Source organism: Halichoeres trimaculatus, unplaced genomic scaffold (assembly GCF_033239565.1).
Source record: "Halichoeres trimaculatus isolate MK-OKI-2021-1 unplaced genomic scaffold, fHalTri1.1 fHalTri1_scaffold_7, whole genome shotgun sequence".
Lineage (NCBI taxonomy): Eukaryota > Metazoa > Chordata > Actinopteri > Labriformes > Labridae > Halichoeres > Halichoeres trimaculatus.
The window spans coordinates 37,306,855-37,321,395 of NW_027437185.1; the positions used below are offsets into that span (position 1 = coordinate 37,306,855).

Genomic DNA, 14,541 nt, shown 5'->3' on the forward strand with positions numbered 1-14,541 from the left:
TCTGCGCAGCTGGAAGAAAATCTGAAGACCCCAGGTTGTTTTTATCCTCCCCAAACTCTAACTTGTAACAGAAAAAAAAAAATCTAAGTCTCATCTCCCCCCAAAAAACAAACCCAAACTCTCTTCTCCTCCTCGTCCCTGCTCTCTCTTTGCGCACTCTTTGCCCACCGAGAGGAGAAAAAAACCTCTCCAAGCTGATGGTCTCTCCAAGATTACCCTATCAGGTGCAAACCGCTGACATGTTTCCACCCACCAACAACAAAAAAGCCTCTCTGTGCCCAAATCTGCAGCCGCAGACGCACAAACACCGCTGACAGGCACTGCTGCGCCATCACCAGCCCCCGAACCTCTCCGGGGATCCGCTGCTGCTGCGATTTTCACCACTTTTCAAAACTTTTCAAAACTTTTAAAGTGAAGCGCGGATGACTTTTCTCTCTAGTGGAAGGGCGTTTGATCATCTCCAGCACTTGGTAGAATAAAATGACCCATGCAAGGTGTAGAAGTCCCCCGCAGGTACGGACGGAGCAGAGGAGCCTGTGATCTCTGGAGGAGCTGGGTTATCGCTGCGTAAAAACTCTGAGGATAATATTTTGACACCGACAGGATTTGTGTAGAGGCTGAATCGTGACTCCTCTCCACGCTTGGCACCGACACACGGAGACGTTGTGGGATTTCAGGGGAGCGGAGGAGACTGAGCCGAGTCTAAAAAGTACACTTCTGGATAATCCCCCTAACAAGGAAGCACCAAATGTTGCACCCTGTGACTCTGCTGCTGCTCTCCACTGATCTCTCCTTACTCTGGGATCCAGTCTCGGACTTACCCCCGGAGTTGTGCGCGTAAAGGACGCGCAGGGGGGAGCGAAAGCACGACAGAGGGGGGCGATTTCGCCAACCTTTCCTGGGGCTCTAACTCGGTGGAAGCAGGTGTATTTCAGGTGTACTTCTGCGAGTCAAGATGTCTGTGCTGCCTTCGAGGTTCATATACGTGTAAGTCTTCCACAACTCCGTGAGCCTCTCGCGCTTAATCTCGAACATTCTTACCAATAGAAGTCGCCAAAAGCTTCATATTTACGCATGTCTTTTATCCAGGTAGGCTGCGTTTGTTCCTCATGTAATTGCCTGTGTGATTCACTCCCCTCCTCTTTTCTCCTCTCTCCTCTCCCCTCTTTCTCTTTCCTTAGGTGTTTACACTTTCTGGTCCTCTACTTCCAGCTACAGGTATGTTTACTCCCACTTTAACTTCTGTTTTTTGCGCGTCTGCATGTGGCTGAGCTTGTTTTTGTTGAGAGAGAGGTCTCCGCGACGCCGGGTTGGAAGGGAAATGAAGTCGGCCTGGATTTGTAAAGGCCACAGTAAAATTAAAGCTGTTGTGGAAAAAAATAGCCCGAGCTTCCGCAAGAAATTCACCAAATTTGAGTTGAAATTTAAGAAATTTTAAGGGAAAAATGCGGAGAAAGAAAAAAAAAACATTATATATTTTTTTGTACAGACTTTAGCATCCTTTGATTGAAGCTGGAGCTGCATAATCCTGATTTTTATATTTTTATTTTATTTTTATTTTAAAAAAAATTAATAGGTATTATTAACTTATTAATAACTGTTATCTAAAAAAAATAAAAAAAATAAAGATAATTAATTATAGATTTATTTTTATTATTAAATTATTATAATTTAATTAAATATTTAAAAAATCTAGAAGTGGGAAAAAATGCAGAAGAATTTTATTAGAAAATATTTTTTACTATATTTTTTACATTTTTTATAATTTTATTATATTAATGAAAAATCTTGTGCGTAAAAGCGCGTTGTTCCGTTTTTCCGCGAACGTCTCATCATCAAACCTGTTGTTTTTATTTTGTGAGTTCAAGTAGCAGTTTCCGTGTTTTACAGCAGGATCGTGTAGTAAATATTTTGATCCCTGGGGGTTAGGAAAGCTGTTCCCCTCTGACCAGCTGGGCTCGTTTGGCGCTTGACTTTGCTCGCCTGTTTTTATTAGTTGCGTCTCACTTTGAACAGTAATCATTTGCAGGCATCCACTCATCTAATTGCGCCGCTTTGATTCCGAGGAGATGGCGGGAACGAGCACGCGCTCGCGCTCATAAAGCGAGCTGATCAATTTATTGGAATGACGTAATTGATCATAATTCATCTCAGAGCTGATATGAGCTGAAAAATATCTGCAAACTGGATTTTTCTGACATGATTCCTCCTTTAAACTTTAACAGAGAAGATGAATAATATTTTCATGGTGACATTTGACCTCTGAGGAGGTTTGTTGTTCAAATAAAAAAAAATCAAGGTTTTTCTAAATCAAAATTAACACAAATTTAAAAAATAAGCTAAACTCTGTGTTACGTAAGACTCTGTTCCCTGATTATTCCAACAGAGCTGGCACAAACAGAGCTGCAGTGTGGACAGAGCGAGGCCTGACACACCACAATCTGAAGTTTCCTGACTTTTCTTTCCTTGAATAAAAAGTCAAACCTCCTCCTCTCCTGCAGCTCCACTTTTTTCCTGCCAGAGTGTGTGTTTGTGTGTGTTTCCATGTGTGTGTGTGTGTGTGGAGCAGATAGCAAGGTGTATCTTAGATGGATGCGACAACTAAGCTTCCTGGGTAAAGACGAGTGCCAGACTTTTGAAGTTTCAACCATATCCGTTTTCATGCCGTGTCTTTGAAGAGAGGAGACGGCGTGATAAAACACTGTTGTCGCTGGTTGCTGGCCTCAGCCATGTGCTTAGGCTTGCCTTTCTCCTGACGCGAAATGCAACAGTCGACCAAACACACCTCTGTGTTTGTTTAGAGATGGGGAGATTTGGGATGAATCCCGTGGAGCAGCGTGGCGAGGCTGCGCTGCTGCTGTTGTTGTGTGTCAGTTTTTTTCTCCTTCCTGTGAGGGCGAGACGCAAAACACAAGACGCTGAGGTTTAACCAGTTGTAATTAATTCATTATTTGCAGCATGTTTGTTTAATTACCAATCTGCCATCAGCGTCTAATATCGAAGCGGGATGTTGTAAGCATCAGAAGCTCAGATTTAAAAGCTTACAACTTGGTTTTATTTTCAGAAAGTGGTGCGTGCAGCTCCTTAAACGTGAACTCTGGTGATCAAGCTGGGATGTGGTGAAACAGAGAGGCCTGGAGCTCTGGTTGCTCTGGTTTCAGGGTGACTACAGACTCAGGAATATGTTTTGAAGGCCATAAAAAGCTTGTTGTGTTGCATGTCTGGAGAAAGCACTCAATTCAAAAACAAGCAGCCGCTCTGGGAACTCTCACAGAGTCGGTCGAGCTGTCGCTAAATCTGATTCCTTCGATTTGAGACGATGAGGAGGAGGAGGAGGAGGAATTGATTTCTGTGACACTTCCCAGAAGACGTGGAAGTGCAGATTACTGAGTCATCACAAACGTTGCGTTCAGCGGGCATTTCTGACGTCCAGCTGCTCATTTTTTCACACCGTCCGATGCCAAAAGTAACACAACGGGCGTGTTTCTGAAATGTCAAGATACAGAAGCTGTCCCACTTCAGGGACTGGATCCTCTGAGGACTACATTTCTAGACTGAATACGTCATGTTGAGCCGGATTCAAGAGCTCGATGAGGCTTGTAGATTGTGGCTTTCGTAGGAATCATGACGCTCTCTGATTTCCAGATTCAAGGATCTGTTCCTACGAGGCCAAAGTTCCCCGTCATGTTTTGCTACACGCCGTTAATTTACCGGGGGTAGAATAACAAGTTCTGGGGGTATGTAATGTGTATATAATTAGCCACCTGAGAACAGCCACATAAAAAGCCATTACTGTGCAATTACCACGCCGTACAGCTGGGGGACGGGATCTTGGCGTGGACTGAGATTCTTCTGAAAGTATATGTTGACACACTTCCGCCTCTGGTCCGAGGTGACTCATAAACAGCAGGCGAGTGGATCCTCCAAAGTGGATCTGGACCATCTCCTCCCAGGAGAGCGTTTTTGCGGTTGGGGGTGCCTCTTGCCATCTTTCAGCCTCGTCTTCCGCCTGCTGCGTTCCCTAATTTATGGACCTGGCTCGGCCTGCAGGCAGATATTTGTTTGATGATAGTGCAACAGGTCTGGATGCTTCAGGTGTATAATTGCTGGTGGCTTGCTCGCTGGTGGAAATGGAGTACAGGTTTCCCAACATGGCCCAGGGCGCATAGCATCCTGCAGCCTGGATGGGAAGCGGCAGGAGGCTCCTGCTGCACGCTCTGCACTTGCTCTGTTGGTTTTGCGCTCAAACGGTGACTTCATTAACACGTCTTGTAGCGTAGTTATCACCTTGTAAATGCAATGCATATAAAATGTGCTGGTTTAAAGAGGAAAGAGAAACATTAAAATGCCACAACCGCAAGTTCTGGGTTCAGTGATTCAGCCCCCAAGCATAATTTTTTGACACAGGGCCCGTAAAAGCAAGAGATTACTATCAACACCTGTGCAGTGACGGTCTTCATCTCCCGTCTCTTTCTCTCTCTGCTCTCTCCTGTCTCTCACGTCTGCGCAGGAGTCCCAGCAGAGCTCCGCCGACTTCAGGTTTTACATCGAGAACCACACGAGGAACCCGGACGACCTGAGCCGGAAGCAGGTGCGGATCTACCAGCTGTACAGCCGAACCACGGGGAAGCACGTCCAGATCCTGGGGAAGAAAATCAACGCCAACGGAGATGATGGGGGCAAGTATGGTATGGGAGAACTCCTGTTCATCTCACCTTTACACCTCACCTCAGATAGTGGCCTAGGGTCAGGGGGGTCAGAGGGTCCAGGTCCTTTGAGCTTCGGCTGCTGCTGTGTTTGTCTTTTGCAAAGTTAAGGCGACTTTTCTATCTGGAGATTCTGAAAGAGTCGACCCGCTGAGGGATGTTTTCTGCAGAGTTTGCACATCTGACATCTTGATTCGCTTTTTTTGCAAAACACAAAATATGGTTCACCTACACTGGTTGAGGTAGAGGTGTGTTATCTTTTATTTCCTTCACCTGTTGAATCTGAAATTTTGAACCACTTCGTCCCTGATCTTAAGTCTTTGCCCCTGTCTGCTTTCTGCACCGACTTGTTCGCCACCTCAAATCAAAACAGCCCTCACAGATGCGTAAATTGACGGTCAGCGACGCCGACTTTGATGCATAAGGCGGCAGGACGCGCAGCCTGCTCTCCCCGCAGATATTTTGCTCCCAACAGCTGACTCACGGCTGGAAAATTGCTGGTCTTTGAACGCCTCTGAGTGAGTGTGCTCAGTCGCAGATGCGCCGAGGCGAAGTTTCCTCACTGCTTGTTAGAGCTTGAGTGGAAGCAGATCCAATTTTTCCCATGAGGCCTTGCCAATTCCACCCTCTGCCCCTCCCCCCTCCTCGTCCACCTCCTCCTCCTCCTCCTCCCCATCCAGCTGCAGTACCTGGCACCTGTGAACTCCTTTGCACTCACTAATAATAATCAGGAAGATATTTTAGCTGCAGCTCCGTGGCCGAGGATTCAAACCCCCTCGGCTGCGCTATCGAGCTGCGTGATGCATCAGCGCTGCAGAGTGCAGGCGTAATTATTCTTCGGAGGTATTAGAGAATCTAATCCATTACTTCAAAGAGAGCAGAACAATCCTTTTTCAGTAATTGCAAAGCACATTTTTCATTTTTAAGAGACCAGGACAATCTTTTCCAGAAGAATCTGAGGTAAATGACGCTTTTTTGTCTGCGTGGAGTAAATGCTGGGTCAACGCTCAGGCTTTTAAACTGATTGATGCTGCAAAGTGGATTTTAAGCAGGAGGGGTTTTTTTTTTTTCTCTGTAGCTTCTTTGACGAGTGACTTCAGACCGTGGCGTCCTGAAGCCAACCACAAGCCCTGTGATTGGTCCACTTCATCATATGAATGATCGTCTGCTGCTCAGATTTACAAACTTTCCTGTGCACAAACAAAAAGAAGCAGCACTTAGCAACATGACATGCATAGAAATCACACTGCCATCTAGTGTTTAGGCAGAGTACTGCGAGGCCATGCTAACACTCCAGTGTACAAACCAAGCTGCAGTTCTTTAAGCGTCCACTTGAGGCTGTCTGCAGAAACCACAACGAGGATTTTTACCAGGAACTTCCGATCTGATTTTTTCATGATATTTTTTGCCGATACTGATCCAATACTTCGTTGGGTGATTCTGTCGTAAATGACGAATCATATTTTTTGAATCAAAGTGAGCTCTGTTGGTCTCTCCTCCAGGAACGCTCACTCTAAGACGATGTTTTACTATCATCGCTTTCCAAAGAGAAGTTGATTTGCAGCAGCCGTAAAGCGTGACGGTGCTGAAAACACGTGAAAACTAGATCCTTACATCCCACTTCAAAAAACACTCTTGAGTCTGAATATCTCAATTCACTATCAGCCAAAATTATTGAATATCTTGTTATTTATAAAATTGCTAAACTTCCAAGTTTTTCCCATATAAGGACATCCTGTAGCTGTCTGCTATGAGGCTTAAGTCCCACCTTGTTACCGACCCGGACCGTCCCACTTTTTGGTTCCCTTCTGTTGGGGTGTCAGACTAAACTGATCCAACCAGAAGGTGGAGCTGAAACACTGCAGTCTGTTGATTGGCGGAAAGAATGGTCACTTCCTGTGTGACAGCAGTAGTAAAGAACAACACATAACCCTGCCATGTTTAAATCTTGAGCAGACTTGCTGAAGAGAACTTCCTGTTAGTTTGGAAAATGGCGTCACGAACAGCGTGAAACTGTCGTGTTTTTCTTCTTTGTTGGATTTATTAGCGGGGTACACTGTGTCACGTTGCTATGGCGTCATGCTAGTACTTAGCCAACGTGGATATTCGTATTCCGGCTTGGCAAACAGGATCAGGCTTGACCGATCCAACCCGTACCACACTGTGCTTATCCAAACCGGACCACTTGGTGGAAACTGGTCTTAAAGTGATACTCCGGGATGGAACAAGTTGGGTCCTTGCACCAAACACCCCCTCCCTGCTCCTCTGCCGGTTTCCTCTGCACTCAGACGGGGCCATATTTTACTTGGCCAAAACACAAATAAATGGACTCCCACCAAAAAATCTGATATCGGTCTGCATTCACACTTTATTTAGAGAATTTTCAGCGCGTTACTTTCACACAAAAACACCGCTAAATAAGGCTCTAGTTCTCATCGTGTCTCTTCGTCCTGGCAGACTACCTGCGCGCGCGGACTGATACACTAAGCTATGTGCACCTCGTAGCCAGCTGTGGCTCTGCAGCGGTAGCGCTGTTTTGAGGACTAGAGCCTTATTCAGCTGTGTTGTTTTTGTGTGAAAGTAACGCGCTGAAAATTCTCTGAATAAAGCGTGAATGCAGACCCATATCAGAGTTTTTCAGTGGGAGTCCGTTTATTTGTGTTTTTGGTCAAGTAAAATATGGCCCCGTCTGAGTGCAGAGGAAACCAGCAGAGGAGCAGGGAGGGGGTGTTTGGTTCGTGCGCTCTGGGCTTCTGCTGCACAAAAACACTGCTGTAGGGGTAATTTCTGCCCTAAACCTTGTGATAGGACCCAACTTGCTCCATCCTGGAGTATCACTTTAAGACTCAGATGAGCTAGGTTTTGGCGTCTGCTGACGATAGGCTTCGAAACTCAGTATTAGAAACAGATTGGTGATGTCATATTTTGATCTGATGTTTTAAAGCTACTGTTGGATTTTTTAATTAAGAAACAAACTCATTGACCTTTTAATAACCTCCAAAGATAATGATTGTTATAGTACTTTTTAATGCCTGTAACTCCTGTTACAGGAGCTTTAAGTTTCATTTAGACTTAAGTATGTGTTGAAATTATTCACAAAACCCTCCTTTTTGCATCTTTGAGGCTCAGTTTTTGTGATTTCCCCACCAACAGACGAGCGTTTGCTGCCCTCAGAAAGCCTGCGTCGGGCTCCTACGTTCACAGATAAAGCAAAAATTTGGTTTGGACGGCGTCACAGACAAAAGATAACTTACAGTAGGAGGGGAATATTGCTTTATCTGATGCTCTGGGTCGAGGCCTCATTCTTGAGGTTGAAGTTTGGGTCCAGTGAAGAGTGCGAGGGCCAAAGTGTTGTCAGAGGACTCCTGATTTGACTTGCAGAGATACTTTTTTTTCACTCGCTGTATGTTGAAACCATTCTTTGAGTTTCTTCAGGTTTCCAGGATTTGAAAAGTTCACCATGTGGTTCTGCAGTCAGGCTAAAATAAGATTTAACAACAGGAGTCTTTAAACGCAGAGAGGCAGAGCTCTTCACCTGCCTCTGGTTACACCTTTAGGGTCGAGGGGGGAGGAGGTTACTTCTGCCCTCCAGCCTGTCCCTTCCCCTTCGCCTATTCTTCCCCTTCTCCCTTGAGCGCTGCTGAATGGGCCTGTGTGTTAAACAAATGGATCATCTTAACTTTTTGATTGAGTGAGCACAGACTAAAGGGAACTTGAAACCTAATCCTGAGGGGCACATAACCGCTCCACAAATGTTTGGCAGATCTCTTTTGCTGGTCGAGGGGCGAACAGAGACAAAGGTGACCTCGCAGGGGTTAACATACGGGAGGAGGAGGAGGAGGAGGAGGAAGAAGAAGAGGAGGAGGAGGGGGGAATGAAAGAGCCAAGAGTGGATTACTGCTGCGTCAGGTTAAAGCGGCGTTGTTTGGAAACTTATCAATTAAAAATGTGATGTGAAGACTCGCAGTTTACGACTTTATGTCACTTCTTGCACGTGCATCATCAGTGTGAGTCAGATCTTGACTTCCCTTTGGATTCTGATTTTTAGGTGTTATTGTGCATTATTTCTTTGAATCCCGGCAGAATTTAAGACAATATATCAATTGATCGATGCAGGATCAACACCACAGACTTCCTTTTGCTTTAATCCTGTTATAACGTTAGCGTCAAACCTCTCACACTGATGATTTTTTATTCCTAGCTGAAGTTAAATGCAGAAGAAGAGACCCTCTAACCGACTCCACTCCTCTTCTCTCTTCCAGCCCTCCTCGTCGTGGAGACGGAGACCTTCGGGAGCCACATCCGAATAAAAGGAAAGGAGAGCGAACACTACATCTGCATGAACGACAAGGGCAAAATCGTGGGAAGGGTGAGTGTGCGATAAAAACCAAACACCTCTGTGATATCTGAGTGAATATTTCCACCCCAGCTCTTAATCCTGAGCGCGGCCTCCTCCGATCGGCTTTCTCCTGCTGTTTTTGTACACCCTAACAAAACCCCTTTGAAAGCTCGCAGCCCTTCTTCCATTACGTAATCGGCCTGCTCCTTTGACACTCGATCAGTCAATTACGGACTGCAATCACCACAATGCATTGAGAGACTAATGGTCACTTAGGAGGAATGCCATTGCAATTATATCACTTAGTCACACCAGGTGGCCAGGAGCGCGGGATGACTGCATGTGACTCTGAGGACGCCCGCTCCGATATGGAAAAGAAGTTAATATCTGAGTGTGGTGGGAGGCTCACGTGTGATTTTGTTGCTTTAATAACTCATGCTGTCAGCATCAGCGGGGCTGCAGAAAGTTTTCACTCCCTCATCGTGGTCATCTGTTAGAAACATGCACTTCTTGTTGCTGGGGCCTCTTTTTCTTAACAAATGTTCTCCGACTTCCTCCTGTTGGATTATTGGGAAAATCGGATAAAATGACTTCGGCTTTCTTTTTGTAAATTAATTAATTAATATTTGCACCAGAAACTTCTTATTTTCAGAATCCTGCTCAGATTAAAGCTCCTCTGAGTGTTTTTTGTGACGTGCAGATAGTTGTTAGCTCTGTTAGCCATGTCTGTGAATAGCATGATGCTACTCTGCCCTCTGGTATACCCTCTGTTGCTGGGTTAGCACGGCTAGCTCGTCCATCTTATTGGAGATAGATCTTACATTCCCAATAACGATGGATGGAAGGACAGGTCCATGTCGTCACCTCCTCCTCACATTGTGGGAAGACATCTGGCCTAGCACCAGTTAGCATTGACATGCTACAGGCTGCTAACAGCTGATTTCACATGTAAACAATGCAGCCATGGTTACATGTAGGATCTCCAGACAAACACAGGAGAAAAAGTAGTAAAAATATCACTGAAGCCACAAAAAATTTGGTGTCCATGACCAACAAATGAGCCAAACAAAGTAATGATCCACTCCAAATACAAAGATGACGAAAAAGAGATGAAAAAATTACAAGAAACGGACAAAAAAGGAGGAAGCTCCTTTTTCAGTGTTGTCAAACAGGAAGTTGATGGGAGCTCTGTCGATTTGTTTCAGTCTGCACTGCAGTGGCTCAAGTTTCTTGCAGTTTACTTAATTCCCTTCTTCTTACAAACCACCTCTGGACAATTTATGGTTTAACGACCATAGAAACCACGTCCATCCCTTAATAAACAGAAAACGAAAGTGAAACTCAATCAAAGGTAACTACGTCATCGCTCAAAACTAGGGATGATTTTCTTGGTACAAAAAGTAGCTTTACAGGTTTTCTGTGTCAACAACATTTAAATGAGTTTATGAAAGTTGAAATTCTATTCTGAAGCTGAAGATATACTGATGTATGCTAACTGCTAACATATCAATGCAGTTTCCCATATACGTTAGCATCATGCTTGGGCTATTTTGTTATTTTGGTAAACAAGGTGGTTTAGACCATTTTGAATGAACTGAGTATGAATCTCCTGAGAGAGTGATGTTCATTTCTTTATGAAAACAGGTACGTAAGCAAAAGTCCAGGAATAGATTTATAAATGAAAATCGGCCAATGAGAGTGTCTGCGAGCAAACAGAGAAGGACAATGTGCAGTAGCATATAGGGAACAGTGATGAACTTGAAAGCTGCAACTAGTAATAAACTCAGGGCACAGTGATATACAGTGTCTGATTTCTTTAAAAACTGATCAGGAGCGTTCTTAAAAAGCAGATCTCCTCAGTCCAACAAGGTGAAAATGTTGTGGTGATCAAATGTTTTCTGACTTTTAGAGAAAAACCTATTTCAAAATAAGAAACCCAGTTTAAGTCTAATGGTTCCATAAAGACTGAAAGCTTTGAATTATTTGCTTGTGTTGGTCATTTGGGAATGAATATATAGAAAATTTATATTCATCTTCTCAGTCTTTCAGACGGAGGAGTTTTAGGGCCAGGGACCAGAAAAAAAAAAAGGGGTCAGTTCTTGGGCACTGATCTCCACGTGTTTTCTAAAGGGAGCTTTAGATGTGTTTATCTTGTTTTAACCAACTAAGGGAGCACTTTAGCGTGCACTTTGGCTTCCAAGTGGACACTGTATCTGTATTTTGTGTCCCACTTGGCCATTTTAGCGCGCATTGGCTCCCAAGAGAGCACTTTAGCGCATTTTTTGTCTTAAAACGGGGCAATTTAGCGCAGGCTGGCTACCCAGAGGGGTCACCATACCACCGGTTAGCTTCCAGGAAGGCACTTTAGCGCACTTTTTTGGCTTTAAAGAGGGCACTTTAGCGCATTATTTGGCTTCGAAGAGAGCACTTAAGCACATTTTTTGGCCTTAAAGGGGGCACTTTAGCACCACTTAGCTTCTTAGAGGGCACTCAAGCACATTTTTTGGCTTCCAAGAAGGTCATTAGCACATTTTGTCTCCTCAAGTGGACACTGGATTTGCATTTTGTCCTTCCCCAGGCCATTTTAGTGTGGATTGGCTTCCAAGAAGGCACTTCAGCATGTTTTGGCCCCCAAGAGAGCTCCCAACTTAGCATGCTTTTTTCAGTTATTAGACCTTGGGGTGGTTCGACCACCACTCCCACCTTTACACACCAGTGGTGTTTACCCATTTCCTCCAGATTAGCCTTAAAAACCTTCATCAGTATTTTGCAGGAAACACATGTGAAGTCAAAAGCAAACTGAAAAATAACTTCTGTTTGTTTCCATGAAGCTAGCATGAAGCTATGAGTAAATCTGTAAACATACGCTCGTTAGCTGTGTTGTACACTGATGTGAGGAAAATTTAGAGTTGTTATAATAAAAATAACTCAGACGCTGACAGATGGATGACCTCTTCTTCATGCTTATTATGGATTTTTGTTCAGTTGTAAACTGTTATAAAGAGTGAGACAGGAAGTGATTACCAGCAAATACTGTAGCAAAACTTTTTCTGCTTAAATCACAAAATTGTCAAATCATATTCCTGATTTTTTTTTTGCCCCTAAAGTGCTTGATATAAAATATCCCTGATATTTTCTCATCCTTGGCTCTGACACTCCTCTGTGACTCTTTAAATGTAGAAAAAATCATGATCTAGACGTTTTGTTGTGCGTGAATGATCCACTCAGGTCAGTGAATCTGTCAGCTGTCAGCTAACCTGGCGAAATGGAAACGCGCTGAGCTGCTGGTTGGAAAGGAGGTCAGGCTCCTGCGTTAAAAATTAATGAATGTCCTATTTTTCCTCCGTCTTTCAGCCCGATGGGAAGAAGGAGGAGTGCGTCTTCGTCGAGGAATTCCTGGAGAACAACTACACGGCCCTCGTGTCGGCCAAGTACAAAGGCTGGTACCTGGGCTTCAACAGGAAGGGCCGGCCCAAGAAAGGCTCGCGGACCACGCAGCGGCAACAGGAAGTCCACTTCATGAAACGCCAGCCCAAGGGCCGGCTGGACCCGCTGGAGGAGTTTCGTTTCACCACAGTTACAAAGCGGACACGAAGGGCTCGGCGGTTAAAACCCAAGAGGAACTGAGGGAGCGGTGGGACAGCACTAAATTTGATGACTGAAAGCGTCAGAGACTTCACTTCTGTAAAAGAACGACGGACAAAAAGAACAAAAAAAGTCAAAGATGTTTTATTTTTGTATTTCAGGACGACTGAGTCTTTCCCAGCTCTCGGATTCCTCTGGGTTGATGTCATGTGCTAATCTGTCATGTTATTTATACTGGATAAACTAAAGGACCTCTTAGAGATCCCGTCGCCGTGTCCTCGGCTCCGTCTGAACTGCAGGCTGAAGGCGTCCTTTTCTTTTTGACAATGGGGGCAGAAGCAGGAGCTGACGCAATGTTATAAAAATCAGCCAACTAGAGATTTATTGGAATACCTGTCGGTTTTTGTTTGTGTTGCCCCTGACGACGAGGATCCCATACTTTCCACTGGAATCAGACACCATGGAGATGAAACGGAGAGGAGGAGGTGACGGCGGTCGCAGGTGACACTGTGCTGCCGGGATAACTGTGTTAGCTTTCAGTGCAATATTTTACAGCTCTCTGTCTCTGTCTCTTTCTTCCTCCTGCTCTTCTTTTTTTCTCCTCTTTCCATACGTCTCTCAACCTCAGCTTCACTCCTGGAATGCGCTGAACGCTCCGAGTGCTGTGTGTGATTCCCTTGACGTTTCCATGCAGCCTGTGATTCAGCTAAAACACGACATGCTTTGACTAGTCGGGCAGCAGCCGAGGCTTTAGTCCTGTTCAAACACTAAAGAAAACAAACAAAAACATAACAGCTGATGTGATTCATAACTCCACGCAGTCTTCCAACTTTATCACTTTTGAAAGACGGATCTTAATCCCCTTCGTCTCCACCTGGACTGGCTTTTTTTTAAACTTCCTCGTGTTGATAACATTCGGGGTTTTGGTGATGAAGACTTCCTCTACCTCCTTTTTTTTCTGTTTGTTGATCTTGAACTGTGTCTGCCTGTATGCTCGGTTAATCTGGAGAACACAAACTGATCTTTTCCTCCTCGCTGTGAGCTCACCCTCTCCTCTCTCCGTCTGGGAATCAGGAACGCCGTAGCTCTGACCAGATCACTTCAAACATCCACCTTCGACAACTAGGACTCCTCTCCCACGTGGTTCTGGGAACTTTTTGCTCTGGATCCTGAAGGAAGGGAAAGTCTTTGCTCCTCTCACTGCTTCTCTCACTCGACGACAAACTCCAGCCCCCTCCTCACCTGTAGTTCACCTGTCTGCCGGCAGGTTCGTTTTTGTATGAGTTGCTACTAACAACATGACACATTTATGACTTTTTTAAACAAATGTAAGCAAAAATAATTTTATGACTATTATTAAGATATTTATTGCCTCCCTTTGTAAATAAAATGTGATGAGTTTTATTTGGCCTCTGTTAATAAAATGAGGACTATATTTTAAAAAACGAACCATTTGATGTCTTTATTGTACGGTGAGAGTCTATTAAGAGGCTCTGCTCCACAAGGTAAGGTATTATACTTTGAAACCTGTCAACAAGCTAGCTTTGTCAGTTTGTAGCGTAGTTTAGCAGCTGCTATATTTCTCTCTCCTCACAGCCCGGTGCTCTGAGATGTGTCTGTAACGTGTAACGCTAGTGAATCCTGGTTCTGTCCTACCAGAGCTCATCTACCAACTCCAACCTCACCAAGCAGAGCTAACGTAACCTGGCTCTTCATTTTATTGATAGACTCTCAAGTTTGAACAGACCACTGCAGAATAACTGCTGACTGTGGGTTGGAGCCAACATTAGCACAAACAGATTAACCATTTTAGCCTTTAGCTTGTGTTTTGGCCTTAACCTCATGTTTAAGTCTTGACAACATGTTTTAACCTTTAGCTCATGTTTAAGTCTTGACCCCATGTTTTACCCT

The 14,541-nt window shown here is 44.5% G+C and overlaps 1 protein-coding gene across 1 annotated transcript; it reads left to right on the forward strand.

Annotated features, from left to right (window-relative positions):
* The first annotated feature begins 303 nt into the window (after window positions 1-303).
* On the forward strand, window positions 304-13,926 carry fgf24 (fibroblast growth factor 24). The gene is made up of 5 exons (XM_074674189.1): window positions 304-987; window positions 1,182-1,218; window positions 4,511-4,688; window positions 8,969-9,075; window positions 12,400-13,926. Exons 1-5 carry the CDS (start codon window positions 956-958, stop codon window positions 12,670-12,672), a joined length of 627 nt encoding a protein of 208 aa, XP_074530290.1. The 5' UTR covers window positions 304-955; the 3' UTR covers window positions 12,673-13,926.
* The last annotated feature ends 615 nt before the right edge of the window (window positions 13,927-14,541 follow it).